The sequence below is a fragment of the Malus sylvestris genome, chromosome 3 (assembly GCF_916048215.2).
Source record: "Malus sylvestris chromosome 3, drMalSylv7.2, whole genome shotgun sequence".
Classification (NCBI taxonomy): Eukaryota; Viridiplantae; Streptophyta; class Magnoliopsida; order Rosales; family Rosaceae; genus Malus; species Malus sylvestris.
The window spans coordinates 20,739,525-20,767,452 of NC_062262.1; the positions used below are offsets into that span (position 1 = coordinate 20,739,525).

Sequence of the window (27,928 nt, forward strand, 5' to 3'; positions counted from 1 at the left end):
GAAAGGCAGTACGGGGAGACAGTAGGTGGGAGAAGGGAACGGACAGAAAAATAATAAGGAGGACTGGACAGCAGCAAAAACGGAAAAATAGGAGGGGCAAGTCAGAGGAAGAGAGGGAGGTGAGGACAGCCAAGAGAGCTCAGAGGAAAGAACATATAAAAAACTGCTTTGCGCAGCGTGACAGGGGAGGGCAGTGAGCCTCGGGGAGGAAGACAGACAGAAGCAGCAAGCACTCTCCTCTCTCGGTTAAATCTTTCCAAACTTCTATTTTATTTCTGTTTTAATAATGTGTAACTAAATTTATTTTGGCTAGAGGTTAATTCAAAGCCATGAATATATTTGTAATATGAATTGATTACCTTCAGTTGTGATTTCTGAGTTGTGATTTAATTTGCTTAACTGCTTAATTGATAACTTATTTTTGTATGTCGATTAAGAATGCATACTTAATTTACATGCATGAATTTGACGCTAGAATATAAGGGAGTTTCACCTAATCGTTATGAACTTATATTCACAAGTAGTGAAGGTTGCTAGTCACAATCACGTTAAGTAAATTCTTGGCATAAGTTTCATGCAAATCATAGTAACGAGTGTCTCGTCAATGCTTATGTTTTTCATAGAACTTAATGATTCTTGCTTGTATCTCTATTATGCAATTCATGTAGGGAACTTGTAGGGAATGTTTTGGGTTGTCGTATGCAATCATCCAACCCAATAACTTGTGGAAAAACTGAGGGTTAATTAGTGCAATTCACGGTTAATTTGGGGCGTTGAGATTTACAATTTATTGAAAGAACAACTGAAAATCAATTTAGGTTGCATATGTGTCATGTGTGGAGAAGAACCCTCTAGCTAGTCCGTCACCTATCCTTTCACCTTAATTTCATGTTTTTGTCAATTCTGTAATTTATTTAAGTTTAATTTACTTCTCGTCAAAACCAAACCCCCCCATTATTAAATTATATTATTTAGTTAGTTTTCATTGTTGTTAGTCTTTTAATTAAATTTCCGTCCATTGCAGTTCCTAGTGTCTAATTTGATTGTTTCCATTATTTTGAGTCATTCTACGTGTGTTTCGAGTTATTAGAGTTTTTAGCCTAGTTTGTGTCCTTGAGTCTTGTTTAATATTTTTGAATTAATTTAGAATAGATTAGCAATCCCTCCTAATCCCCGGCCTAGAACGATACCCTACTTACATCTATACTACAATTGTCAAAAAGAGGGTTTAATTTGTGTGTCAAGTAATTTTCACACCAAGAGCTCCATGAATGTTTTCAAGCAATAAAACTCAAATTTTCACCCTTCAAAATGGGGCTAACATCCTATGGTACTTAAGGGTTCCAAAAGTCACTTTAAAACACTTTTAACAAGTCAAACAAGAACCCAAAAAATCACCCTTTGGATTTGGCCGAAAATCCCCAAAAACTTGGCACCAAATTTTAGCTCTAATATTCATGCTCATATGAACTACATCTACAACATTTGAGATGGCAAATTTTCTAACAAAATTTACATTCAAAGAAACAAGAATAAAGCTTGTAACATATTACAACTTTTAAATCAAAACTATGAAATACAAAACCCAAAAGGATTCACCAACTACTAGACCTAGGCTCTGATACCACTTGAAGGAAATATTTGTAAAAACATGTTCATTTAAGCAACATCTATAGCATGCTATTAACAATTAAAAGGCGGAATCATGCTTGCATGCACTTAAAAACAAAACATTAACCATGAAATTCAAAGCCTAGTAGATTGGTGAACCAAGACTCAACTCAAATCAAAGTGAGTTGAGAAATTATACCTTTGTAAATTCCTCTTTGCATAAGCAAAGGCTAATCACCCAAAGAGAGGGCCTTCATTCCTTGCATCTTAGATCTATGGATTTGGATGGATGAAATAGGTTTCTCCAAGTTCCCAAAATTGAGAACCTCTAAGTCTCCACACCAAGGATGGATTGATGAAGAAATGAGTGACCTAGAGGAAGCAAGATTGCTAGTTAATTTCCTCTAGGGTGGCCGGCCTCTTTAGAGAGAAAATAAAGCTTTGTGTTCTCATCCTTTCTCCAAAAGAAACCCTAAATGAATTTTGGCTATAAAGTCGTATTTATACCTTAATTCATTGGAGTGGCAAACTTGTAAATAAGTCCAAAACCCACTCCATCTCTAAATGGCCGGCCATAGGGATTCATTGGAATATTTGGGCCTTTGTGAATCATTATTCATTAAGTTGTCATACAACTTAAGTCAATGGACTTGACGTTCGAAGCCCATTGGGCCTTAAGGTCCAAAACTATCTCAAGGTCTTTAACGAACTTATTCGTTTGATTAATTAACATATTAATTAATCCTTGCCATAAATAATTAAACCATTTAATTATTCTTACTCATCTCCGTTGTTTCTTCAATCTTTACCTTACACGGTGTACGATCCATTAGGTTCCTTTTAGCGAGGCAGTGGGCGATTAGAACTCTTTCAAGCCGATTGTGAATTGAAACTTACTTTCAATTCTCCCTTTAGTGATTATACATGTTTAGGGCTTCCACAAACCATGAGTGACACCTAGCAGCATATCATGGTTACCCAAGCTAATCAGAAGAGGTTGAGAACCTATTCAGTTTAGGATTACAAATGCAATACGGTCTTTCTCTAATACAATACTCTTGACCACATTGTTTGGTTTGATAGTTTATTCATGTCTACTATCCAATGTGATTCGTTTACTTATATGATTACCTTGAATGTGATTTGGAACGCCTTCCTAAATCTCATTCATACTCTAATCAGAGATTTTCAATCATATCATAGAGTATTCTCCCCCAAACGGTTTGAAGGTTAAAGATCCCTTGTTGCGCATTCAATTGCCTCCATGGCTAAGTGGCTTAACCCCAACGATGTCGTGGACACCCGCGGATGGGGTGACTTTGACATAATCAAAGATCAAGGACTTAACCACAAGACAACTGTGATGCCTCAGGTCAAAGGACTACTTTGCATTATCCCAACCATGAGTTCTCATGTGACATGAATATGAGAACTCTTCGTTGATCGTGTTCAGTGAACTCATTCTCTATTGAGCACCTACGTACTTGTCTTGATGTCACACACACCAATGACTCGAGACTAGTCACTCTCCCTGAGAGAAGACATAGCACGTACTGATCTTAACGGACTGTCAATGCCCAATTGGCAATCCTATGATCAGGAACGTTTAGGATGTGTCTACGAAAGAATGGTCTCATGAATCTAACTTCTTTAGATTGCATTCTCCCAATCACATATTCCTTGGACTTATCGTTTAAGCATATAACATTTATATGAGACGGCTCAAACAATAATCTTTGCCCTTTATATTTAAACTACATTAGTTTAACTTTGTGAAATGTTCGTAAAGTATCATCATATGATTGGTTTTAGGGCACATTTCCAACAGGAATGGCAGAGCTTAGTTGTGAGATTAATGCCATAAGAAATTGTGTGAAGTTTATACACTCATCTCCAACAAGGTTGGAGTCTTTTAATATTGTGTCTTGTTGAGATTTGATAGGATGTCAAGTATCCGTTTTGATATTGTCACAAGGTGGAATGCCATGTATGAAATACTTAATAGTGCTTTCAAGTTTAAAGAAGTGTTATCTAAGATGGCATTTGGGTGTCATTCTTTTATTACTTACCTTAAAAGGAGGTCTCGAAAGAGGTTGATGGGGTGACAACAAAGGCCAAGCGGGTGGGTCCTCTGAAGGTGGATGATTGGGAGAGGTCAGTGAGTTTTGCTCACTTTCTCAAAAAAATTTATAATGCCACCTTGACATTGAGTGCAACACTTATTCCAACGTCACACTTAATACTTAGCATGGTGATTGCCTTGCAAGTGGAGATAGAGGAACAAAATTTAAACGCCTCTAATGCCACTTTGCAAAGTATGGCTACCTCCATGAAGCTCAAGTTTAACAAATATTGGGGTGACATTGAAAAGGTGAATCTTATTCTCTTTGTAGCCCAAGCACTCGACCCGAGGTACAAATATGAAATGTTGGAGACAAATCTAGAAGAGCTCGGCTATAGATGGGACAAAATAAGGGAGGAGAAAGTAAGGTTTAAAGGCTATGTAACCAAGTTGTATAATGCATATAAGAAGGGAGTGGTCCTTAGTAGTAGTACTAGTAGTAGAGCTACCTTAAATGTGGAGCAAATATCAAGTGTTGTACTAGATGATAGGGGGTGTGATAGTAGATATTGATGTTGCTTCAAGGATGACAAGGAAGATCCAACGAAAGAGAACGGAGGCACAACAAAATGAGATAGCCAATGAAGTAGATATGTACTTCAAAGATCCACATCAAAGCCTAACATATGAGGGTTTCAATGTTTTGGATTGGTGGAAAGGAATTAGTGGTCAATATCCAACTCTTAGTAAAGTTGCTAAGGATGTATTGGCCCTTCCTAGTAGCACCGTTGCTAGTGAGAATGCCTTTAGTCTTGGTGGGAAAGTTGTTTATCCTTTTAGAGCTTCCTTAACACCTAAAACGGTTGAGGCTTTAATGTGTACTAGTGATTGTCTTAGAGGAAATGAATTTTGTTTCTATAAGGAGCTTATACTCGATGAATCCTATTTCTACAAAGAGCTTGAACGCTTAGAAAGAAGTAAGTAAACAATTTAATTTCCTCTTTTATTTTCTTAGTATTTATTATCTATTAGACAATAATTCAATCTAAATGATTTGTAGTTTATTGTTGTAGGCACAGCTAATTTGGGAGGTGAGGAGAATACAACACAAGAAAATGAAATGTCACCTCCACCTCCTCGACCACCTCAAGTTGAACTTCAACAATGTCAAAATCAACCACTACCTCCACGACCACCCATTTTAAGGGGAAGGGCTCAACCATCAACATCAAGGGGAACAACCATCAACAAGATCAAGGGGCCGAAGAGGCTAACAATCTTCATAAACTTTAAGCATTTCTTTTTACTTTTGGTTTGTAACGTAATTTATTTTGAAACTTTGGCTTGTAACTAATTTTTTTGCTTTTGGGTTTGTTACTTAATTTATTTTGAAACCTTGGCTTGTAACTAATTTTTTGCTTTTGGATTTGTTACTTAATTTATTTTTGTTGCATGCATGTGTAGTAGAAAAGGCTATATACAAGGATTTTTGTTTGATTTTATTTCTACACAGAATGACTTGATTCCGCACACTACGCAGACCCACTATTATGGTTTGATTTTATTTCTACAGGCAAGCCACAAGTTATGCAGATTAGCTATTCAGCCTATTCTGCACACTGCACAGTGCACAAACCCACTATTATAGCCCAAAAGCTGAAAAGCCCAAATGCCCAAAAGCCCAAAATTATTTCGGGATTCCTGAAAATTTGGTTTGGGATTGGTCTTGAAATTGGGAATCCCGAAAATCTTGGTTTGGGAATCGGGACAAGGATTTCAATTCGATATCCTATACCAAACCAGTCATAGAAAAATGCTTACAACATATGAACAAGTGAGCCAAGGAGAACAACTGTTCATAGGAAATTCATCTATTTCTAAAGTTGAAGGTTAAGGAAAATGAAAAATGACTTACTCTTAATTTTGTGTTTTATATGCTTGATATCTGGAAAAACTCGGTCATTGGAGCGTTGTCAAGCAAGAATGGATTTAAATTGGTCTTTGAGGTTGACATATTTGTACTTGTTAAGAATGGGATGTATGTATGTGGGGGAGGGGGGAAGGGTACTTGAATAATGGTCTTTTCAAGAAGAATGTAATGACTATTGTACCTTCTATTAATAATAAGAACACAATTAGTTCTGCTTATATTCTTGAGTCCCTAAATGTTTGGCATGGTAAACTTGGACATGTGAATTATGATACGTTACGTAGATTAGTTAACGTGGAATTATTGCCTAAGTTTAACATTCATGCAAATCACAAATGTGAAACGTCTGTAGAAGCTAAATTAACTAAAACATCATTTCATTCTATACAAAGAAATACAGAACCTCTAGATTTACTTCACAATGATATTTGTGACTTAAAATTTGTGCAAACTAGGGGTGGTAAAAAGTATTTCATTACTTTTATTGATTATTGCACAATATATATTGCTATGTATATTTGCTTAGAAGCAAAGATGAAGCCATAGAAATGTTTAAACACTATAAGAGTGAAGTTGAGAATCAACTTAGCAAAAGGATTAAGATTTTAAGAAGCTATAGAGGTGGTGAATATGTAGCACCTTTTGGTGAGTTTTGTGCTCAAAAAAAGAAATATTCATCAAATTACCGCTCTGTATTCACCTCAATAGAACGGTGTTGCTGAACGCAAAAATCATTCGTTGAAAGAAATGATAAATGCTATGTTGATAAGCTCTGGAACACCCCAGGATTTGTGGGGAGAATCGTTGCTTTCCGCTAATCATATTTTGAACAAACTACTTCATAGAAAATTAGATAAGGCACAATATGAGTTATGGAAAGGTCATAGACCTTCTTATAAATATCTCAAAATTTGGGGGTGTCTAGCTAAGGTAGCGGTCCCTGATCCTAAAAAGGTTAAGATCAGTCCAAAAATCATTAATTGTATATTCATTGGTTATGCTTCTAATAGTAGTGCATACCAATTCCTTGTACATAAATCAGAAAATGTTGATGTACATGTGATTTAGAATATGGTCTTGTTTCAATTATTTATTATATGTGCAGACTATCGATCGTATTGTGAATAGTATTTCGCTAGTATTGTTGAGCTTGTTAAATTAATTTGTCTTCTGCTTGAATGCATATTCGAATTTCTTTGCTTTTTATTGTCGAACGGAAAGATCAAATGAAAATATGATAGTTATGTTGTGAGATTAAATAGTTTTGATGCAAAAAAAAAGGTTGGAATTTCGGATAGAGGTTAGGATTTTTATCTAGTTGAGCCGATTTTTGGTAGGTACTAGATTTCCAGGTCAGGCCATATGCACAAGCTTCTGTTAGAGTAATTCGGGACTGGTGACAAAGACATTGGCAAGACGACTAGCAAAAATGGGTAATTTAGGATTACTTTGGGTTTGGGTGATTTTGATTATCTTTTCACTTAGAATAGTATACTATAGGACATACAAGTTTTAAGTGATTAATAATTCAAGTTAGGGGATTAAGTGACATGTTTATATTTTTTTCTTTCTTTCTGCATTATTGATTAAACTCCATTTTTTATTGAAGGTCTAGGTCCCTACTGTGCTTTTCCACCCTAATTAAATTTGTGGAGGTCATGGACCGGAGAACTAGTTGTGTATATTGAGTGAAGTGTGCAACAATGTGTATACATAAATAGATGAAGCAGTTTGGATGTTTTCTTCTTCTTTTTGTTATTTTGCTTTCTTTCTTCGTCTTCGGATTTCTTTTGTTGTTTTTTGTTTGTTGGAATAAGAAACTATTTGTGTTATCATTGAGTAGTCCCAAAAGTTGTAATTTCGAATGTAAAAATATTTTAAAAGAGTTCATGTTTCCACTGATTCTTCTTATTTATAATTATATATTTTTATTTCAATCTTCACATTCTAATTACTTTAGATTAGGTAATTTAATTAAAGTGTGAATCACGTCCTAATCGGGGTTTAGACTTAATCTTGGATTCGGGTGTGACAATGTACACTTACTTTTGTATTGATATACAAAAGATGATTATAAAGTATGGAAGTTTACAAGAATAAAAGTTCACAGCGGATGTTTACAAGAAGGCTAGAAGCTGGAGGTTGGTTGCTCTGTATGCTTGTGTTTTCTTTGTGTGTAGGTGTGTGTGTTCTGGTGTTTGAAGGAAAGCCCTCATTTATACACAAATAGGTCTTCTAGCTTACAAAACTTCTTTACATAAAATTACAATTACTGTACTATTTCTAAAAATAAATGACACTTGCTGTCTCCTTCTCTTTTCTTGGGGATTCGGAGGGATCCCGTGATCATGTCTGTTCATCGTACATCATGCGATCAGAAATTATTTTAAATTTTAAATTTTAAATTAAATATAAATAATACCTAACGAAAACTGACTGCACGATGTACGATGAGCGGGCTTGATCCTTTTCCCATTTGCATTGCTTTATAGAAAACATACGAACTGCTTTGAAGAATTCTAGCTCCAAGGATATGTTGGGAATTATGACAACTTTTTGTCCTTAAGATTAATATAGCCCAATTTTGGAGCTTTTCATTCGTTTTCTATTTTTTTTCACCAAATTTAACTCAATAGTTTATGGGTAATTCACACACCAGTTATTACTTTTAGCACACCTTCTCAATTTTCGACGTCGAATCAAATGAATTGAAGAATATCAATAGATAAAAATTAACAAGAATAAAATGTGAAAAATATTGTGTTAACAGCACTAGCCAACTTTATCGATGTCCTGAGAAAATTCAGTTGTTTTTTTTTTTTTTCCTTTGGGCTGGATTTGGGCTTTCTGACGACATGGGCCTTTTCTACTCATTGGAATTTGTACTTAAAAAAAAAAAAAAAAAAAAAAAACTCACGCACGCTGGGGAGTGGGGTTACCGTTACCATCTTAATCCTACCAACGGTTAGAAAATTCTAAACTCAAAAGGAGAGAAAAGTGAGAAAGCAGCAAGGGCTAAGGGGATCGTAGCCGTTAGACGGGGGCAGAAATCCAAGGGCCTTAAGTCGATGAGAATAAGACCGTTGGGGAGAAGCGTCGGTTCAGGCTTCAGCAGCTTCAAAAGGAAACCATGACAACCACAATCTGACAAAACTTGGAGAAAGACGAAAGACGAAAGACGAAAGAGAAAAGAAACAGATAGTCGAGAAGTGGAGGAGAAGGTGGCGACCATTAACGGCGAAGAAGACGGAGAGACGCGCAGCAGTCGTCTCCAAGTGTTTCTGTCGTCCTTGTTTTCGAGTCTGGGTGGAGTTTTTGGTGGTAACGGTCAAGAAATTCAAGATCTTGAAATGGCTTCGAAAGCCGTCGCTGTTGTGCCTCAACAAGAACAGCAACAACAACAACCCCACAAAGGTGCCGTACCACGACCTTCCTTAATCTCTTCTCTTCTTCTCTTCTGTCAATCACGGTTTCGATTTCTTTCGTTCCCTGGCCTTGTTCCTTTGTGTTTTGCTCACATGTTTAAATGTCTCAGAGGGAGGTAAGCAGAAGAAGGTGGCAGCAGAGGGGAAAAATAGGCAGGTTCTTAGAGATATTGGTAACCTCCATGGTCAAGCCCCCGCAGCAGCACCGGATAAGACCAAGGTTATAACCTTACCCATCTTTTTAGTTCTATTTCTTTTGTCAATCTTAACTGTGTTTTAGAGTTTGTAATTCCAATTGATTAAATGCTGAGTTCCGTTGTTTAATCTTCAGAAACCCATCACACAACCAGTTAATGGGAAATCCAAATTCGATAATGCAACCAAGGTTGTGGCAGTGGTTGAAAATGACAAGATTAGTGGTGTCAACAGGCACGGGGTGGCCTCAAGGAAGAGTGTCAGGGCCTTCACATCAACTCTCAGTGCCCGAAGCAAAGTAATTTTCACTTTTTACAACCTTTTTCGTTACTTTTGCTCTCTCTGTATACGATCACTCAGTTTCTCTTCCCACAGGCTGCTGCTTCTGGACTGACTAGTAAGCTACAGGATCTAAAACTAGACATCGATACAGCTGATGCTGATAACGAGTTGGCAGTAGTAGAATACTTGGATGATATCTACCAGTTTTACAAGCTCTCACAAGTATTTACTTGAACTTTCTGTTTTCCTTTTTTCAATCAATCAGAGCTCACTCATCCTTCTCTCTCCCCCCCTCTCTCTCATTGGATGGTTCGTTCTGATGCAGGATGAGAACCGCGTTCATGAGTACATGGATTTACAGCCTGAAATAAATGCCAAGATGAGATCAATCCTTGTAGACTGGTTGATAGAAGTTCATCACAAATTTGAACTCACGCCAGAAACCCTCTATCTTACCGTAAACATTGTAGATCGATTTCTTTCAGTAAAACTTGTGCCGAGGAGGGAGCTTCAGTTAGTTGGTATCAGCTCAATGCTTCTAGCAAGCAAGTACGAAGAAATTTGGGCGCCTGAGGTAGTGTGATTGTTTTTGTTATGTATTTTTTCCGACGTTATGTTATGTATCGTTGCCTAATCTTGTCTGTGGTAATGTGAAAATGTGCAGGTTAATGACTTTGTTTGCATTTCAGACAATGCTTATGGTAAAGAAAAGGTGTTGGTCATGGAAAAAGCAATCTTGGGAAAGCTGGGATGGTGTCTAACAGTTCCCACACCTTACGTCTTCCTTGTTCGCTACATCAAAGCATCTGGACCATCTGATAACGATGTAAGACTTTTAAAAACTTTTATGATGTGATTTTTCATCCTAGTTCGTCGTAGTAACCTTGGATTGGGATTTTAATAAGTTGATTGTTGTTTGTGCTAATGTAATGTAGATGGAGAATATGGTGTTTTTTCTTGCTGAATTGAGCTTGATGGACTATACCAGTATGATTCTGTACTGCCCTTCAATGATCGCTGCGTCTGCTGTTTATGCTGCTCGATGCACCCTTGACGAGAGCCCTTTATGGACTGAAACTCTCAAGCATTACACTGGATATTCAGAAGACGAGCTCAAGTACTTAGTAAATCTTTCTCGGTTTTCTCATAATCTTTTAGTCCATGACCATGGATTGATCTTTTCTCAATTCTGGAACAGGGATTGCGCAAAGGTTCTGGTAACCCTTCATTCGGCAGCTGCAGAGAGTAAGCTCAAGGCAGTCCATAAGAAGTTCTGTAGCCCGAAGCGTAGCGCGGTTGCTCTTCTTTCACCAGCCAGTGGCCTTTCTGCCGAACCACTCTGAATATTAATATTATCGTATTCTGAACACTTGCTGTAGGATAACCAATGTTTTGAGATCATTTTGTTGTTATGATCCTTGCTTGCAGCAATCTATTGTAATATTTTCGACTCAAAAATACTGTTAATGTATTTCTATGCTCATGAATGATTCTTCTTCGAGTAAAAGTTGTGATGCATACCCTGTTAGGGTTAGGAAAAAAAAAAACTTTTTGGTCACCGCATTTATTTATGTCTGTAATCCAGCGTTGCTTGATAACATTGAGAAGTCTGAAGAACTAATCAAAACCCAGAAATACAAGTATTTGAAGAGTAAAAATGCATTACATAGAAAAAGCCTTGCAAACAGCTCTAGGACTTTCCGTCTCCTTCCTCAGTGACAGTGACCTTGACCTTAGCCCCACAACAGCTCTTCCTGCTATGCCTTCCGGAATCAGCTTCGACTTGCTTCTCATAACACATGTCATCTTTTTTCCCGAGATCCAACCTCCGCTCTAGGAACTCTGAATTCTCCTTCCAAACCTCTCCATTAGCATAAACCTCCTTTTTCCATATTGGAACTGATGCCTTTATCTCATCAATCACAAATTTACAAGCATCCAATGCATCAACTCGATGAATTGATGACACTGCAATGAAAACACTTGTTTGACCAACTGGAACGGGGCCCAGGCGGTGGGCAACTGCAATGGAGAGGAGATTCCAGGATGATCTAGCAGATGAACAAATGGATTTTAGGCACCGTATTGCCATGGGAACATATGCTTCATATCTGAGCTCCAAGACTGTTTTGCCCGCAAAAGTGTCGCGCGTGGTGCCCGAAAATGTTGCAATGGCACCCGCCTGTGGGGCACTCACATAGTTGATATATTTGGCCATGTCAATTTGGATCTCCTCCTCTAAGATTTCCACTAGATTTTTCTCCTCATCAGCCATCTCCATCTCCATCTGGGACTCGAGCAGAAATGCAGAATCCCCGAGCTCTGAAGAACGATGCAACTTTTATCTCATAATTTCTTAAATCTATTGATCATAAACAAAAGACAGACCTAAATGATAAAGCTATCGATCATAAACGAAAGACAGACCAAAGTGATAAATCTATCTGTCATAAAGATAAACAATGAGAGAATTCCAGTACCTGATGGCTCTGGTAAATTATCAGAAAGGGGAGGTTTTAGCTTAAGTAGGAATCAACCATGAACGGAACAATTAAAAAACTCAAGTTCCCAGTGATTTTTCTCCCCTATCAAGTCATCCATGTATGAGATACCAAATCAAAAGGGGAAAACACTTGTGACGTAAATTTGAAACCCTAATGAGCTCATAGTTAAGAAGGCAAATAATACAGAACAACCCACCAATCAATCTTTTGTCACAGACCAGCATGATATGTTTTCCGTAAAGTTTCACCAGAAAATCGGTTAAATATCAATCCAACGACATGAAACAGAAGGAAACATAGCGTAGTGTTAAAAATACTGGAACGGTTATCCCTCTGTTACAGTTGATAACATCCAGTCCAGTCCGCCCCAGAATTAATCAAATCCATTTCAAGGGTTGACGTTCCCCAGTAGATGTACCAGGTACTAAAATGCCAAATCAATCAAATGTGCACTACTCAATTAACCACGAAAACACTACAAGCTCAGTTCACCCTCAGAGAGAGGTGCAGTCGTTCCTGAGCTTTCTAAGAAACCATTACAAAATTTCACAACATTTGACGAGTTTTCTTATATCCAAAAATTAGGAATTGCAGCAAGGTAGAGTCAGACTGTAAAAGGCTAATGGCATGGCAGAACAAGAGACTCAATTCACATTAAAAATAAAGTAAAATAAAAATCAAGCTAATCAAACTCTTCATGGGGCCGCACAATTAAAGCAGAAAATCAATGATTCAATGTTCATCACGACCTAATCCGATCCAATTACGAATTAAACAGTACCTGCTGAATACTCACAGTAAGTGAAAAACTGGATGGTATTGGAGCAGTTCAGTAGCTAAGAGATGAGAGAGAGAGAGAGAGAGAGAGGTTGACGACGGTAAACAGTCTGTTTACGACTTTAAGGCGACGCCAGTAGTAACCATGTCATTTTTGGTTTTCTATTATCCAAACGCGAATCGTGTTCTTCGCTTAAACATTAAAATTATAACATTACTCAATAATTAAATGACTTTTTGTTTTGTTGAGAAAATAGACGGCTCCGGCCATTATTTTCCACTATTAGGTTTAGGGCGATTTTCAAAATAGGCATGTGAGGATCACTGAATCAACCCGTTGACCCCCATTTTTAATTCCCAAACATGATTTTAAGGATTTATTTTTCAACCATTTACGATTTTAAGGGTTTATTTTCAACATTTGTTTGATTAAGAAAACATATACAAACAACGACTATTTTTTGTGTGATTGATTAGAAGAAAATGTAGTGCCTTGAGTTGAGTTTAATTTTCTAGAATGAAAAATTCATAAAAGAGTGATGAAATTTAACATTGGTAGTTTAGAGACCTATATCGAAAATATAGACAAATAACATAACTAAATTGTGATAAGATAATCTAATCCAATGATTGTTCTGAAATGAAAATCTTGATTGATTTTAGAGAATGTGTTAATCAGAGAAATAAACCAAATGATGAGATTGAGATAAGATAATCAAATCCAATGGTTGTTATGAAATGAAATCTTATCTTGTCTGATTTCACAGAAACAAACCAACATATGAAATTGAGATAAGAGAGCCTACAACAGTACATAAGTGATGAAATCTAACTTTGTCAGGAATTGAATTTTTTAAGGTTAAAATGCTCATAAATTAAAATTTAAGATAACACTCCAAAAATCAAGTTAAGAAAAGTTAAGACAAAAATAAATTTACCATGTAATTAAATTATTACGTAAATAAAATATATAGCCTCATATAGAGACCGAAAGATATATAGGCTCCTATTGGGAGAGATTCTTTTTTAGAACCCTAAAGATTCATCGGAGCTCTAAATTGGGCTATATCCACTACTTGTGTAGTCCCATATAAAGTCCCTCTCATTGGAGATACTCTAATGCATGTAGTCTATATAGCCCACTCATTTTAATACATGTTAATATTTAACGTATACTTAGTGCATGATCGGCAATAAATAATACTTTTATGCTAAAAATAAAATGAGTTCTCTCTATTCCCCATCCTTTACAGTGGTAGGGAGGAGTGTTGCTTTTGTACCATGGCATGGGTTTGAATCTCTTCGGTTCTCTAATCTAACATCTAATCTAACAAATCTATCGTATGACAAAAAATAAAGACTTTTTACCCTATGCAATCTAGCCATTGTGCTTCTTACTCAAGAAAAAGAAAAGATTTTTTTTAATCAATCACTAAACCCTTAGCTCCGCAACTTCCTTACTTTTTGTTGAGATTTTCCAATGAATGTCATATTTGGTATGTTATTAATATCTTTATTTACTATTCTTCATTTAATTAGTAGGTTAATTATTTATTTGGTCCTTGAATTTGTCGATTAGATTACGATTTTGAGAAAAGTTTATATTTCATCGTTGTTGTTTCATGTTGATTATTATATAATTTTATATAGGCAAAAAAAAAATGAATATATAATTTTGTGGTACTAATTTCAGCTAGCCCACACAAGAAAAAAAAGTCCTAGCTCCGCCCTTGGCGGTACATGTATGAAATTGTTAGGTCTACACTAAATGCATAAATTAACACATTTTTATTATTTTGTGGTGCAAAATGAAAAAAAAAAAAAGAAACTTCAAACCCATTTCAACCTATTAGCAAAAAGGTTATTTCGGTAACTTTACCTACAAAAAGAAAGTCATGGCCAGCTTTATGTTATCTCAGTCCATCTCCAACTGAAAGAGCTCAACATAATTCCATTCAAAATTATAGCCCAGCAAAAAATAAAAAAAAACCTAAATGAACGTGTCAAATTATACTCATATTCATGTACTATTTCCAACACAATTGGCTAAACATAACCCCCTCAATTATTTATCAGTTTTACATTTATACTTTAAATTCATTGGTTAATTTATTTAAACTAACATTAGATGATTTCAAATCTAACTGTTGAATTTGAATAAATTATTGTAACTAAAGAGGTGGGCTCTAAAAAATAGTTAAGAGGGGGCTACATTTGGTCAGCTTGATGCCCTTTTGAGCCAAATAATGCGTTGGTGGGCTCCATAGAATTATAACTCCCATTAGTTGGAAATGAGTTTCTAGACAAATTAGGTCAATTTTTAGCTTTTGAACCTTTGACTATCTCCATTAGAAATGATCTGAGGCTCCCAGAGAGTTGTATTGTACTATTGTTGAATCATCAGATGCTAATGTTTAATAATTTAGTACGAAATTTTTACTTGATTATTCGTTGAAGTAATATACCATTCTTATTGGTGAACATGCCTGATCAGCTTACCTATTGTTTTTGCGGGTCGGGTTTGGATTTGAATATTTCTACCGTCTAGCTTAATGAGTAGACACGATATGATCCATACAGATAAGGGTTGATACAAGCATGGTAAACACAACCCTTTTGCCAAGTCTAATTTGGTGAGACTAATTGTTTGATCCTTCATCAAACGATGACATGATGAGCATGTGACGCTTATATAGGTTATCATATAAGTCACATCTGCACTACTCAGACAAAACAAAACTCATCAACTTAGGGGTTGATTTGATGTTTAAAGAGACTAATGCGACGCAAGTGCAAGAAAAATGTACAAGAAGTTGACAAGGGTAATATATGAAAAGTGAAGACATAAGAGGGAGAAATGTTTGCAACTATTACATTAATTTACAAGAGGGAGAAATTTTGAACCTATGATGCATATGAAGAAACCTGACATCATACCAACTAGGATATTGGACCACATATTGGACCACGCCGTGTCTGAGTTTCAAACCCACCCCTCTTAGTCTACTTTGTAGTAGCAAAATCATATGACAAAACAGATCCATTAATGAAGGGCTTCCAATCTCAGGTTACCAAAATCAATCAACAAAATGTTACATCAATCACTCGGCATACGAAAGGTGTTGCACTCAAATCAACCCCCAATCCCAAGCCCGGAAGAGCATTGTTTACACTCAAACAATAAGGCAAAATTAAAAAAAAATGCCTTCATGTCGTAAAACGAAACGAAAAAATGAACATGTCAGCGCCTACACGCACAGCTAAACAAGGCCGCATTTTACTATTACAAACTTATAATACAAGAGGAAGCTCAGTAATTACATTTAGGGACTAAGATACCGGTCGACATCCCATCAGGTTCCCAGGGGAGTTCTGTCATCCGGCCCGGCTAGCATGATCTGCCATATTACGCATTTAATATTTATAATCTCTTCGTCAATCATATATAACAAGGGACCAAGAAACAGCAGGGAGAAAACTCTACATACATTACAATCAAAAGCAAATCTCCTGGCAAGCATGATGGCCGCATTCCTCTCTCGTTCTGATTCAAATGCCAACACGTAAGAAAGCCCTTGCTTCGCTTGCCAAAACAGTGCCTGAGCAGCAGCATTCCCACCTCCTCTAACTCCGCATAGCTAAAGCATATGAGCAAACAGCATTCGCAGTCATGTTTTAAAATCACCGAGACAAAAATAAAGGAACACAACTAACGTTTTAATACAAAACCCATTGTCTATTGGAGTGCAGTTTCTATTCTGGTTTCAGTTGCAATGACAACAAACAAATTGCTAGTAGAACAAGTACATTTCGATTTTTGCACTCATGGCTTTGCTTATTAGAGCACCTAAACCGCATATGTGATGCATTAATGATGAGATGCAACAGAAGACTCGGGGAGATTAAGATTGAATGGTAAATGTTACAACAAATAACTGTATGGTTACTTAAAAGGGTTAAGTGGAAAACAAAGAAAAAATCTCTAATACCTGCATTGAGGGAGAAAAGTATTCTTTAGCAATTGTAGTTTTTCCCTTGCAAAGTTTAATCCTCATTTTTCCAACATGAAATACATGAATAGATTCCGAAGGATGATTGACCCCATTCATCTGGGTAATAACTACCTGCAAAGCAACCAAAAAGAAAAAGAAACGTCTAAGGGGGCAATGGATGATTGTAGGTGATGAAAATAACACTAAATCTTTTATTTTTTTCAGCTACCAATAAGAACAAATGAAAACAGTGACTGCACAGTTCAGCAAATATGCTAGATAATAGAAATGCCATTTAAGACACCAAGAAAGAGAGGAAAACTGAAAAGTTGATGGAAATCATAGTGACACCGAACTTTCATCCAAATGTTTATTCTTTTTTCATTTTAATCTCCAAAAGGCATATATGGAACTTTGAGCATTTGATCTAGATGAAAAGCTCAACATGGACTGGGCAATTCACATGACCTTAACAAAGGGTCAGTCCAAACATGATTGATAGGAAAGTTTTTAAGAAACTGATACTTTCCTATAACACTGAAAAAAAGATCTACCATAATAATACTAAATAAGTAAAATCGTTCATAATATAAGCATAAAACCTGAACTCTTGTCACGAACGTTGGCTGAAGATATAATACGGTGCACAAACCAATAATTCTGAGAAAAGATTTGGATGACATAACATACATTGAACTCAATATCATGTTTCCGTACAAGTGCCTCCACATAGCTTCCCAAACCAGCAGCTGATGATAGCAAAGAAATCAGCCCCTTCCCCATTCAGTTTGTTTAGATCATAAAAGGATATACATGTTGACAGATTTGAACAAATGAAATAAACGGCTATCACAATGTCTTAGTAATTCAAAATCTCAACTTGATGAAAGACAAAAATCAGTTATGTAAACCAGACCAGGATCAATGGGACCAGCAGTTGTCAGCGTTAGCCTCTGTCCTTCATAAATAATATCAACTTGCAAGACTCGCCCAACATCAAAAGGCTCTGGGGCATAAACTGATTTTATAGCTCCTGGTGCAGGGAAAGTTGAATGAGAAATGAATAAAGATCTTGACAGCAAATTGGTTATGGGTTGGTTGTAAAAAGATCTTAACAGCAAGAAATTCATCCACATTTTAGGCCAAATTTGGTCACACGTGCTCCAAGTTACTCAATATAATTGATGCACACATAGTCCATACACGTGGAAAGGGATGTCTTGAATATATAAAAACAAGCCTGTTCAAATCATTGAAGTAGGCCCTACAAAGATGTCCTCAACTTATTTGAGGGATCCCTCATCTGAAGCTGATCATATATATACACATATACATACGAGCTCCTTCTTAGCAGGAATCCCGTTCTGCTGTAGTTCCTATATGGTAGAATACATGGTTCACACACACACACATTCATACATACAAACATACACAGATATATTTAACAAATACACAGATATATTAACAATCAGTATTAATAGATCTAATGAAATGGTGAAGTATAAAATAATTACACACAAATATTAAGGGTATCAGTTTTAAACTTCACTCAACCATCTATTCTTAAACAATAAAAGAGGGTCGTGAATCCCATTCAGCCACTCTTCATGAAAAATTAAAAGGGTCCCTGCCATCTGTCCTACAACAAGCACAGTCCCAATATTTAAAAGACCTAAAAGAAAAATAATCATGACCTTCAAAACGAACAAATATTAACAAGTGTCATTCTCCGTTTTTTTTCTTTTGCCGGAGCTTTCAATGACACTGAAACAATAGGCAGTTTAGTGCAGCATTGCATGGTAAAGAGTGTAAAAGGAATCTTCGATCCTTCAAGCTTAGAGAGACAAGCCGAGAATATTTCTTCCACTGGAACAATAATGTTGCAAATAGGCCTCAGCTCATATGCCATCCAGCAATGTTAACCATTGAAGTTTAGCTGATAAATCAAGGTTTCAACAGAGTGCCCAACACTAAACTGGGCAAAGCCTAGCCAAATTCAGTACTAGGGTGAACTTTTTAGCTAGTGATGTGCATGCTACATAAGCTTGAGTATAGTTATTGAGTGAGTACATGATTGACGCAATTGATTAGTTAGAAATCTGACAGATAATCTGAAACTAGAGGCCATCCTGATTGCCTAAGGCTAGCTCCTCTTTACTAAGAATAAAGATGTATACACAAATCAAATCAATTAGTCCAGAACCATAAAGCAACGCTAAACATATCAAAGACAATCAAGTATATGCATGTCTGCATGATAAACATGGTTACGTGCACCTGGCATTGGTTTATTAAATTTCATGTACTTATTATATAAACACAGAAGCAAGCATGCAAGAGTGCGCGCACACACACTAAAGAAAGTTCTGGAGCTACACCAAACAAAATGAAAAGAATACAAATGAACATTTTGTGACACCACCATATTTATATAACACTGAACCAATTATTATCATGCCCTTCTTCACAAAGTCAATAGTAAGCATAAAAAAGACTATATACCTGATATAGACTCCTTCTTGCCACCTTGAGATGATACGCGATACCATTGAATCAAACATTTACAGAGTTCTGGAGCATCACCAGAGCAAGGCTGAATCCGCAAATATGACCCTAAAACTTCAGGGCCATCTAATTCAAATAATTCGGAAATTTTCTCCAAGCCCCTCTTGCTCATTGCCAGCTGAAACATACATAATGAAGACGTCAGAAATAAAGTGTACAAGCTAAAAAATCAGTCAACTATCATACTATCCCCCGATCCCCAACTCTATGATACTTCATGCTATGTAAACATTCAGAACATGAACATATTCTGTGTGATTACTAAGTACTCATTCTCCAATTTACCAATTTTCTATGATTAAAGGAGATTACTTTATTTTCTTGGTGAATTAAGCAACTAATAATCGATGCAAGAACTTTACTTTATTTTCTTGGTGAATTAAGCAACTAATAATCGATGCAAGAACTTTAGCATTTCATTAAGTGTAGACACAATTTCCAAAAAGAAATCAAAGAGCACAGGCAAGCTTAGTGTTGCCAGCTAGCTTTCTGTACAATATGTATTAGGATCTTAGAAAGAAAAAAATAAACGTATTAAGACCTGTAGCTGTAGGCAACCATGGGCTACTAGAATAAGTAAAATAACTCCAGAAGCTTGGGGATGGGTCTCAGCTCACTTATCGAGTTGTTTTATGCCATCTACCAGCACTTAAAACCCATCAAACCAAAAAAGGGCCCATTTAAAGCCTGATCCAAATATGATCTGGAAAAGCATTCCTGGGACCAAAACTCTTTAACTAGAGTCCCAAATTTCTAAATTCTGCCATGACGAAGGAGTACTGATACTACTAGACTTTAGATGTCTAAATTCATAAATCCACACTGATCTAATAAAGGAGCAAGAGTTGATGTAAACCTGGTTGACCAGAAATATGCCGAACCAAGAAAATCCGTTTCCTTCTAGCTTTATTCGGCAATTAATATATGGGAAGCTTTCGATTATATAATCAAAAGAAGACGAAAATTACGAATATAATTCTTTTAATTATATAATCAAGTTCAATTGGAACATGAAGCGGACAAAATAAAAAAAGAAAATTTGCTAATAAGCAAAGTTTTCTATCCTATTTGGAGGTTCACGATCTACTTATTTTTGTTTTGCATTTAGTACTCGCTGACAGAGAAATCCTTAATTGCTTTGCTAGAGAACCAGACTATACTAAAAAAATTCACATCAAGTTTCCTCAAAAAGAAAAGAACAACTTGTGTTCTTATATCTAAAAAATTATTCTTCGGGTTTCTTCATATTTTGTTCCAAAAAAGTAATTGCTTCTTGCTGCCTAAAACCTCAAGGGATTTAGTTGCATTAAGAACTAAAATAATCAGAGACTAACATAAGATAAAACCCATATTTGATCCTCATCTCGCAAATCCAAATTGCCCAGAACCCAAAAGACTAGGCAAGCCTAAAACTGAATGTTAACATCTACTACTAAAAACTGCATGGAAGTTTGAACCACTCAGAATCAGCATATTGACATATGTTATGCAATGGAAACTCATCAAAGAACATCACAAAAGTCAAATATATCAAAAAACGCAAAGCACTTAGAATAATAAACGAACCTCTTTTTGAAGCCGAACAGAATTCTTAGACTTCTCCGTAAGTTGTGCCCTCAATGCTCGAAGCTCGTGTTCCATGTCCATTACCTACAAGTCGATGATCAATCCTTCAAGATATTCTTACACGTAAAGATTATTAACAGAGCCAGAAAAGGGTGTACAGTAATCATGTACAAGAAGTATTAAATAGTAAATTAAACGTAAAAACAAAAAATAAAGAAACAAGCGAGAGTCACTAAGTCCAAACATTATGCAGAAGTGGTTTCATTATTAAAAAGAAAAGTAGTCTCTAAAAACTTGCTCTCATGTAATCCATGAATAAAAATAAAAAATGTTCAGTAGTTTTTTTATTATTTATTTATTATATAAGAAAAACTTACTAAGGGAAAACACAAGAAATACAGGAAGCATGGAAAAATGGTCCATGAAACACTTAAAGCAAACAGAAGAAACACAAGAACCCAATGAAAAAACCTAAACCAATATGCGTACAAGGAATTATCGGGAAGTTGTCAATACTCAGTTATTCAAAAACTTCAGAATAAAATCAACCGAGTGCAATCCCAATCCCAACCTATAGAGTACTACAGCTTTCCAGTGTAAAACAATTCATGAAGGGAACTATCCTTAAATAATGTGGACAGTAAAGCCCAGGCCCCAGAGTGAGAACCAAACTCTGAAACACATTAAACAGCTTAGCTTTAAAACCGAAGGAGAATGCCTGACACACAAGACCAACAATGCTCTCTGCCATAAAATCCATACAAGGAAATAATACTTCCATCTAAACCGAAGCAAACACTGTGCAAATAACTCCCTAATATCCTAGGCATAGGAGAAGACAGGGCAGTAAAAACGGAATGGACTTTGGGTAATTTCCTCAAATCTAAATTACAACAACAACAACAAAGCCTTATCCCACTAAGTGGGGTCGGCTGTATGAATCCTAGAACGCCACTGCACTCGGTTTTGTGCCATGTCTTCCGTTAGATCCAAGTAGTCCAAGTCTTTTCTTGGAGTCTCTTTCCAAGTCTTCCTAGGTCTTTCTCTACCCCTTTGGCCCTATGCCTCTATCTCCTCAAATCTACATCAATCAAAAAAATCATTTTTTTACTTTTTTTTTTTTTTTTTTTTTTTAATTTTTTAAAATTTTTTTTATAGTTTTACGGATTGTGGGTTGTCAAAACTTAAAAGAAGCAGCAAAGATTTCCACCTCCAGAATAACAATTATACCTTTCCGCAGGTAAACTTCCTTATTTAGATTAGAAAACACCACTGAGAGACTAAGTGCCATGCTTCCACTGGGCCTTCCTTAGGAAAAATAATTACTCAAGCCTAGTAAATATCAACAGGATAACTGAGCCTCATGGCATCTATAAAACTCAGAAGCTTTTTCCTAACCTTTAAAACATTTTTTTACACTCCCCTGCATCATGTACATTTGCATTCAAAAATTGCAAAAATACCAAGTATGTACGACTTTCAATCTGTCAAAATCAGAACATAAAAAGGATCCCATAAATACAATTGACCATCCGGAACAAGTAAGAACAGTATCAACCTATATGTCCTTTAATGTACAGATAATTGACCAGAAATGGTACCGATACAATTAATCATTATATAGTTACAACTTAAAATAAATAAACAGAACTTAGAACTAAGAACCTTTAGACCAAAGAGAAAGACATTCTGAATGAAAATGCAAAGAAAGCAACTTGTGAGCACCAAATGTTTTGAATTCTTTTTAAAAACTCTTTACAATAAAGCAGAAAGGAAGAATGAATAATTACGTAAACCACACAACCTCATGAAAATAACCAACACTATACTTGCATTTAAAATTGTAAACAAAATCAATACGAATGATCTAAAAGTCACCTTGCTTGGCTGATGCAGCATTTTGATTCGTCTAGCCTCTTGAACCTCTTTCATCAATTCTTCTAAGTCCTAAATAGCATACAAAAATTGCTCATGTCCAAGATAAATTATATACTAGTCACCAGACATAATGCACTAAAACTACTCACATGTTTCAACATAAAATAGCAAATAGAACATGAAATGAAAGATGCAATTATGTCCATAAATGTCATTCTTATGTCAAGAAAAGTGATAACAATCAATGAAGCATTGATGTATTTAATGCCAACAAGGTTCTAAATATCTCCAAACCACCACCAACCCCCCCCGCCCCCCAAAAAAAAAATTCAGTAAAAAGCACACATAGCCACTTGATTAGAGGGGAGGGTGGAAAACTAAAGGTAAGAAGGAAATTACGCCAATTTCTGTAATAGACAACATTGACCAAATCCATGAGTTCCAAGGCTTGTTACTTTATTAAATTAGAGGTGTATACGAATAAGGGCATTTAATGCTTCTTTCCAGGAATGAAAACTCCCATAAACTTCTCTTATTCTCTTCTCATCAATCTTCACTCTCTTTCACACGTAGCACAAACCTGCTTTCCTGAAGCTCGCGACATTTGTTCTTGTTCCTGAAGGGCTTTTTCCACCCTCTGTACTGCCGCTCTGGCATTTTCAATTTCAGCACGAGCAAAAGCTCTCTCCTCATCAACAAGCTTTTTAGCATCTTCTGAAGCCTGCAAAGGGATAAAGAGACTCAAAATGGAAAATCATTTAAGTAATTAGACAAACAAATGAGAAATGTTTAAAGACCAATTGTTGTGTGGTATATAGCTAAATGATTGATGAGTAATTTATAGCAACAATAAAAGTGAAACATATCGAACTCTTGACCTCCCTTACAGACATGAGTGTTGGTGGAGGTATGCAACAATGCACCGGTCCATTTATAGAATTGGAGTAGAAAACCGGATAAGCAGTCCCCACAACCTCAATATATGGACCACAAAATTACTTGCGACTCAAAAAGAGATTTTGGAAGTCCTAGAAACTTCTAGTCACCTATTTGATAAAAATGTAAATTCATGTGTAGGAATTCATGAATTCTTTAGATATCATGTGCTAATAGAGGTCTAGCTTTAACCTGATGACTCATACCGAAAACCAATTTGACTGTAGAGTTTAAAAAGTTCGAAAATAGCAAACATATAAGACCCATCCTTCTTTAAAAATGGACTCATCAATGCACCTTGGTCCATGTGATACAAGATGCATCACCATGGCACAGGACCCCACATTTTTTGAATTTCTAAAGTTGCCAAATCTGGAAAAATACAGAAAGCAGCAACTAGACCTCTTCTTCCTTTGTTTGTATCAGACTGCATCAGATATGTACAATGTACTCCCAAGTCTCAAACATTAACACAGGAGAATTTACCACACAAGTTGGATCAATATTTACCAAATTCCTACATCTTTTTAATGACTAAGACATGTAAGGACAAATATTAACTTCCAAAAGAATTGTCCTATAAAATCCACAAGCTGGACAACTGATTTGAGTGACTTATCATTTAACTTATATCAACCATTACCTTCTTAAGAAAATTTGCTAGCTTCTTCACCTCTGCTTTTTCTTGTATTAACTCCCCTTCTCTTTGAGTCAACTGAACTGCTAAGGCCTCAACCTGAGAGAAGCAATCATAACTTCTTAGTCGGTATTTGCTTTTTTTAAAGACAGCAGAAATAATAACTATATGAAAGAAAAGCAAAACAGTGGGGCAAATGAATCATTATTGAGAGGAATAAACATACTCAGAAATGGAAAATAAAAGTCTATCATGAGAAAACATGGTTGGAAAAGTTGAATTCCATAAGACAACAAGCCCGAAGGTATTAAAGTCCAAAAAATAAATTGATAACCCTTTAATAAAATAGATTAATATCGTTCCATATGGAATCATTTGATTCGACCGGTAATAATGTAATTTGATTATAAATAAGTTAAATTCTAGGGATTTGAATGCATTGGCAGCATCTTGGATAGAGAGGCGAAACTAAAAGGTGGGAGGGAAATTATACCAATTTCTGCAATACACAACGTTGATAGCATCCATTAGTTCCAAGCATATTAGACTATTAGTTTATTATATTAGTGGGGTATACGAATAATGGCATCAAATGCTTCTTTCTAGGGATGTAAACTCCCATAAATCTTCTCTCGTATCTTCGCTCGCTTTTTAGTTTTTCCCCACACCCTCTCCCCCTCACTCATAATGTGGATAAGCCTTCACATTTAGTTACATATTTGTCTTCTTTTTCTTGTTATTATAAAAATTATAATGACGTCTTATTACATTTTATATCAGGAATTCAAAAATAAAAAAGGAACATGTTCCTGTACACATACTGCAGGAGTTAATATAGAGGTTTTAAACTTGTCCAGACCCAAGCCCAACCCCCACCAGTTATTTCCAACCCTTCCCCCCTCCCCCTCCCCCCTCCACCCCCCCCCTTCAAAAAAAAAAAAAAAAAAAATAAACCTGACAATAGTTGGGTCTAAATGCTTAACCAAATATTACTTGCATCAGGTATGCCCACTGTTTCAATCTATCACTTGCATCAGGTAGTTCCGGATAATTTCATTCAAACAGGAACATTCAGAAATCCCAAAAATAACATGTAACACAACTGTGATATGAAATGTTTGAAAAGTTGAAAGATCCATGGTAAAAGTTGGCCTTTGCTTTGCTTTTCCAACAAAATTTTGAGATTCGCTAAGTTCACATGAAATCGATTGGTGTTCCTTTAAGACAAAGTCGGAAAAGATGAAACAAGGTCACTTGGTAGTGCATGTCATGAAGGTCAAGATGGGGAAAACTTGAAATGGCTTACACGTTTTTAATTTAAGGAGATTCTTTTACCCTTGAAATTGCAATGTCGTAGATTTTTAACATGGTTTTTGTACAAACAGACACTATCCTATACTTTTGCAACCAAGAAGTCCAGCCAAAAAGTCAATACAACATTTGGTACCCAGGTTCATAAGTTTTACATTATAACAGCAATAATTGCCCAACGAACAGTGTGACAAGTGGAACAAGTTTTCTGAAAGGAACAATTCAGAGTAATTAAAAAAAGAAAAGGAAGAAAAATGAACTAACCATTGAAATAGCATCCACTACATCATCCTTGTTTCTACCAGCCACACGTCCTTTTAGTGATTCTAGTGCATCCCGAAGCTTCTTCAAAAGGACATGTTTTTCCAAAGAAGCTGCCTCCCTGAGTCTAGCCTGTATTCAATAACTGAATTTGTTTAGAATTTCACAATCATCCACTTTATTTGGATGTTAATGCTTAAATTTTTCAAAACAGGAACAAAAGAAGCACTGCCTACAATCATTTCCTAACACTAATTTTTCCAAATTATTTTAACTGAAAAAAAAATTAGAATGAGATTAACTACAGTCTACAGTGAAATAAACATACTAAGCATTCAAAATCAGATTTCCATCATAAACGAAAAAATAATACACTATTAACAATTCAGTCAGAAACGATAATAACTTTCTACCAAAGAACCAATAATTTTGAAAGCATTTAACCTCTTCAGACAACTTAGCAGCAGCAGCCAACCCTTTCTCAAATTTACTGGCAAGGTCTCGGACGGAAAGGCGATTCTGCTGTTCCAACAATTGTGCTGTCTCACGGGCTACAACTTCCTTCATCGACAGTACCTTTCGGTCATCCTTTCCCTCTACAATCTGATTGTTAGCTCCAATTCTGTAATTAGGAAACCGACTTGAAGCAAAAACCACATCAGCAGACACCGCCGGAACAGCATCCTTTTGCATTGTGTCCCCAAAATCTCGGCCTACCCTCGTCATTTCTCCAGACCAATTACTGTGTCAACCACCAAAAGCTACACATTAACATTTACACACTGAAATTGTAAAAACAATGTCTTTGCCTACCTAAAACCAAGTGTGGATCAGAACCCATCTACCTACACCACCTAATTCAAGTAATCAGTTTCTAAATAATGCATTCAGTTGCTCAGAAAATGTAGAAGAAAAACAAAACCCTTAGCTGATCACAACCCAGAACCAAAAAGTAAAATATATAAGAAATATCTATCTATTTATTTGAAACCAGAAGCATCCAAAACAAGATAAAGGGATGAGCAAAGACAGAAAACAAAACATTCCTGATTTACCCAATTGAGCAACGTGCCTGGAGAAAGACAATCCAGCTGAAACCCTAGCGAACCCTTTAATTACTGGTTGTGGGTTTTGGTTTGTTAAAAAGAATGAAGATAAAGAGGGAAACTTGGACTTACAGAGGATGAAGCTTTAATGGGATAAATAATGGGAAGGAGCCACTTTGAGAGATTCTTGGATCAGAATTCAGAATCAGATGCAGGTTTGGCTCCTGCTCTGGTTATCCAAATTGAAAATCTACAAAAACAGAGAGAGAGAGAGTGAATAGAAAGGATGGGGCCTACTTTTGTTGCTTTTTTGAAAAGCAAACGAAGAAAAGAGACGGCCGTCCCCTGTTTGCTTTCTTTTTATTTTATTTTTTCCCACTAAAATAATGGGAAATATATACGGCTTTTTTGAACCGGCTTCCCGTCTTTTTTCAAAATACAATAGTGTTCTCATCTGTTTTTACATCCATCACCTACCAATGCACTTCTATTTTTAATAAAAGATGACAACAGATCATAAATCATGGTTATCTATTTTTTTCAGACCTGAATATGTTATCGGGAATTTCATCTTGGTCGTTATCATAGCCAAGCAGACTTATCAACTTAGAGCATCAAACTCAGGATCTTCCACATTTTTTGTTTATTAGGGAGCCGCAGTTTGCGCTCTTATCACTATGCCACTTATTGTGCTTCCTACCCAAGGTCTAAAATATCGATGATATCAGAAATATCGGTAGTCTAAAAACACGAAAATTTCGATGGAAATATCGGGATATTATCGATATCGATAAAAATTGAATAAAAACCACGGAAATTGTAAGAAAAACTTGGAAATTTTTATTGAAACTTTGCAGGATGTTTATTTAGTCAATTATCTATTAGTTTATCATAAAAAATTTGAAGGAAATGCATTGCATGATGAATTTAACTGATTTAAGTTGATTATA

At 35.9% G+C, this 27,928-nt stretch overlaps 3 protein-coding genes across 7 annotated transcripts; 1 reads left to right on the plus strand and 2 right to left on the minus strand.

The window, feature by feature from the left end:
• The first annotated feature begins 8,615 nt into the window (after window positions 1-8,615).
• On the plus strand, window positions 8,616-11,012 carry LOC126616141 (G2/mitotic-specific cyclin S13-7-like). The gene is made up of 8 exons (XM_050284139.1): window positions 8,616-9,017; window positions 9,139-9,248; window positions 9,360-9,521; window positions 9,599-9,727; window positions 9,831-10,079; window positions 10,170-10,331; window positions 10,441-10,622; window positions 10,704-11,012. Exons 1-8 carry the CDS (start codon window positions 8,954-8,956, stop codon window positions 10,846-10,848), a joined length of 1,203 nt encoding a protein of 400 aa, XP_050140096.1. The 5' UTR covers window positions 8,616-8,953; the 3' UTR covers window positions 10,849-11,012.
• A 32-nt stretch (window positions 11,013-11,044) lies between these two features.
• On the minus strand, window positions 11,045-13,005 carry LOC126616142 (molybdopterin synthase catalytic subunit). Of its 3 annotated transcripts, none has more exons than XM_050284141.1 (2): window positions 12,806-13,005; window positions 11,045-11,827 (listed from the first exon to the last, which is right to left on the minus strand). In XM_050284141.1, the coding sequence occupies exon 2, from the start codon at window positions 11,790-11,792 to the stop codon at window positions 11,196-11,198; it is 597 nt and encodes a 198-aa protein (XP_050140098.1). In that variant the 5' UTR covers window positions 11,793-11,827; window positions 12,806-13,005; the 3' UTR covers window positions 11,045-11,195. The 3 variants fall into 3 exon arrangements, with proteins under 3 accessions (XP_050140098.1, XP_050140099.1, XP_050140097.1); XM_050284142.1 differs by having other exon boundaries at window positions 11,045-11,867; window positions 12,791-13,005; XM_050284140.1 differs by having other exon boundaries at window positions 12,791-13,004.
• A 2,808-nt stretch (window positions 13,006-15,813) lies between these two features.
• On the minus strand, window positions 15,814-27,290 carry LOC126615788 (stomatal closure-related actin-binding protein 1). 3 transcript variants are annotated; one of them, XM_050283683.1, is made up of 13 exons: window positions 26,988-27,286; window positions 26,377-26,674; window positions 25,936-26,064; window positions 24,367-24,459; window positions 23,368-23,508; window positions 22,788-22,856; window positions 20,910-20,993; window positions 19,281-19,461; window positions 17,695-17,811; window positions 17,469-17,527; window positions 16,776-16,910; window positions 16,275-16,424; window positions 15,814-16,184 (listed from the first exon to the last, which is right to left on the minus strand). In XM_050283683.1, the coding sequence occupies exons 2-13, from the start codon at window positions 26,656-26,658 to the stop codon at window positions 16,140-16,142; spliced, it is 1,485 nt and encodes a 494-aa protein (XP_050139640.1). In that variant the 5' UTR covers window positions 26,659-26,674; window positions 26,988-27,286; the 3' UTR covers window positions 15,814-16,139. The 3 variants fall into 3 exon arrangements, with proteins under 3 accessions (XP_050139640.1, XP_050139639.1, XP_050139642.1); XM_050283682.1 differs by having other exon boundaries at window positions 27,111-27,285; XM_050283685.1 differs by lacking the exons at window positions 15,814-16,184; window positions 16,275-16,424 and having other exon boundaries at window positions 16,830-16,910; window positions 17,381-17,527; window positions 27,111-27,290.
• Between the last annotated feature and the right edge of the window lie 638 nt (window positions 27,291-27,928).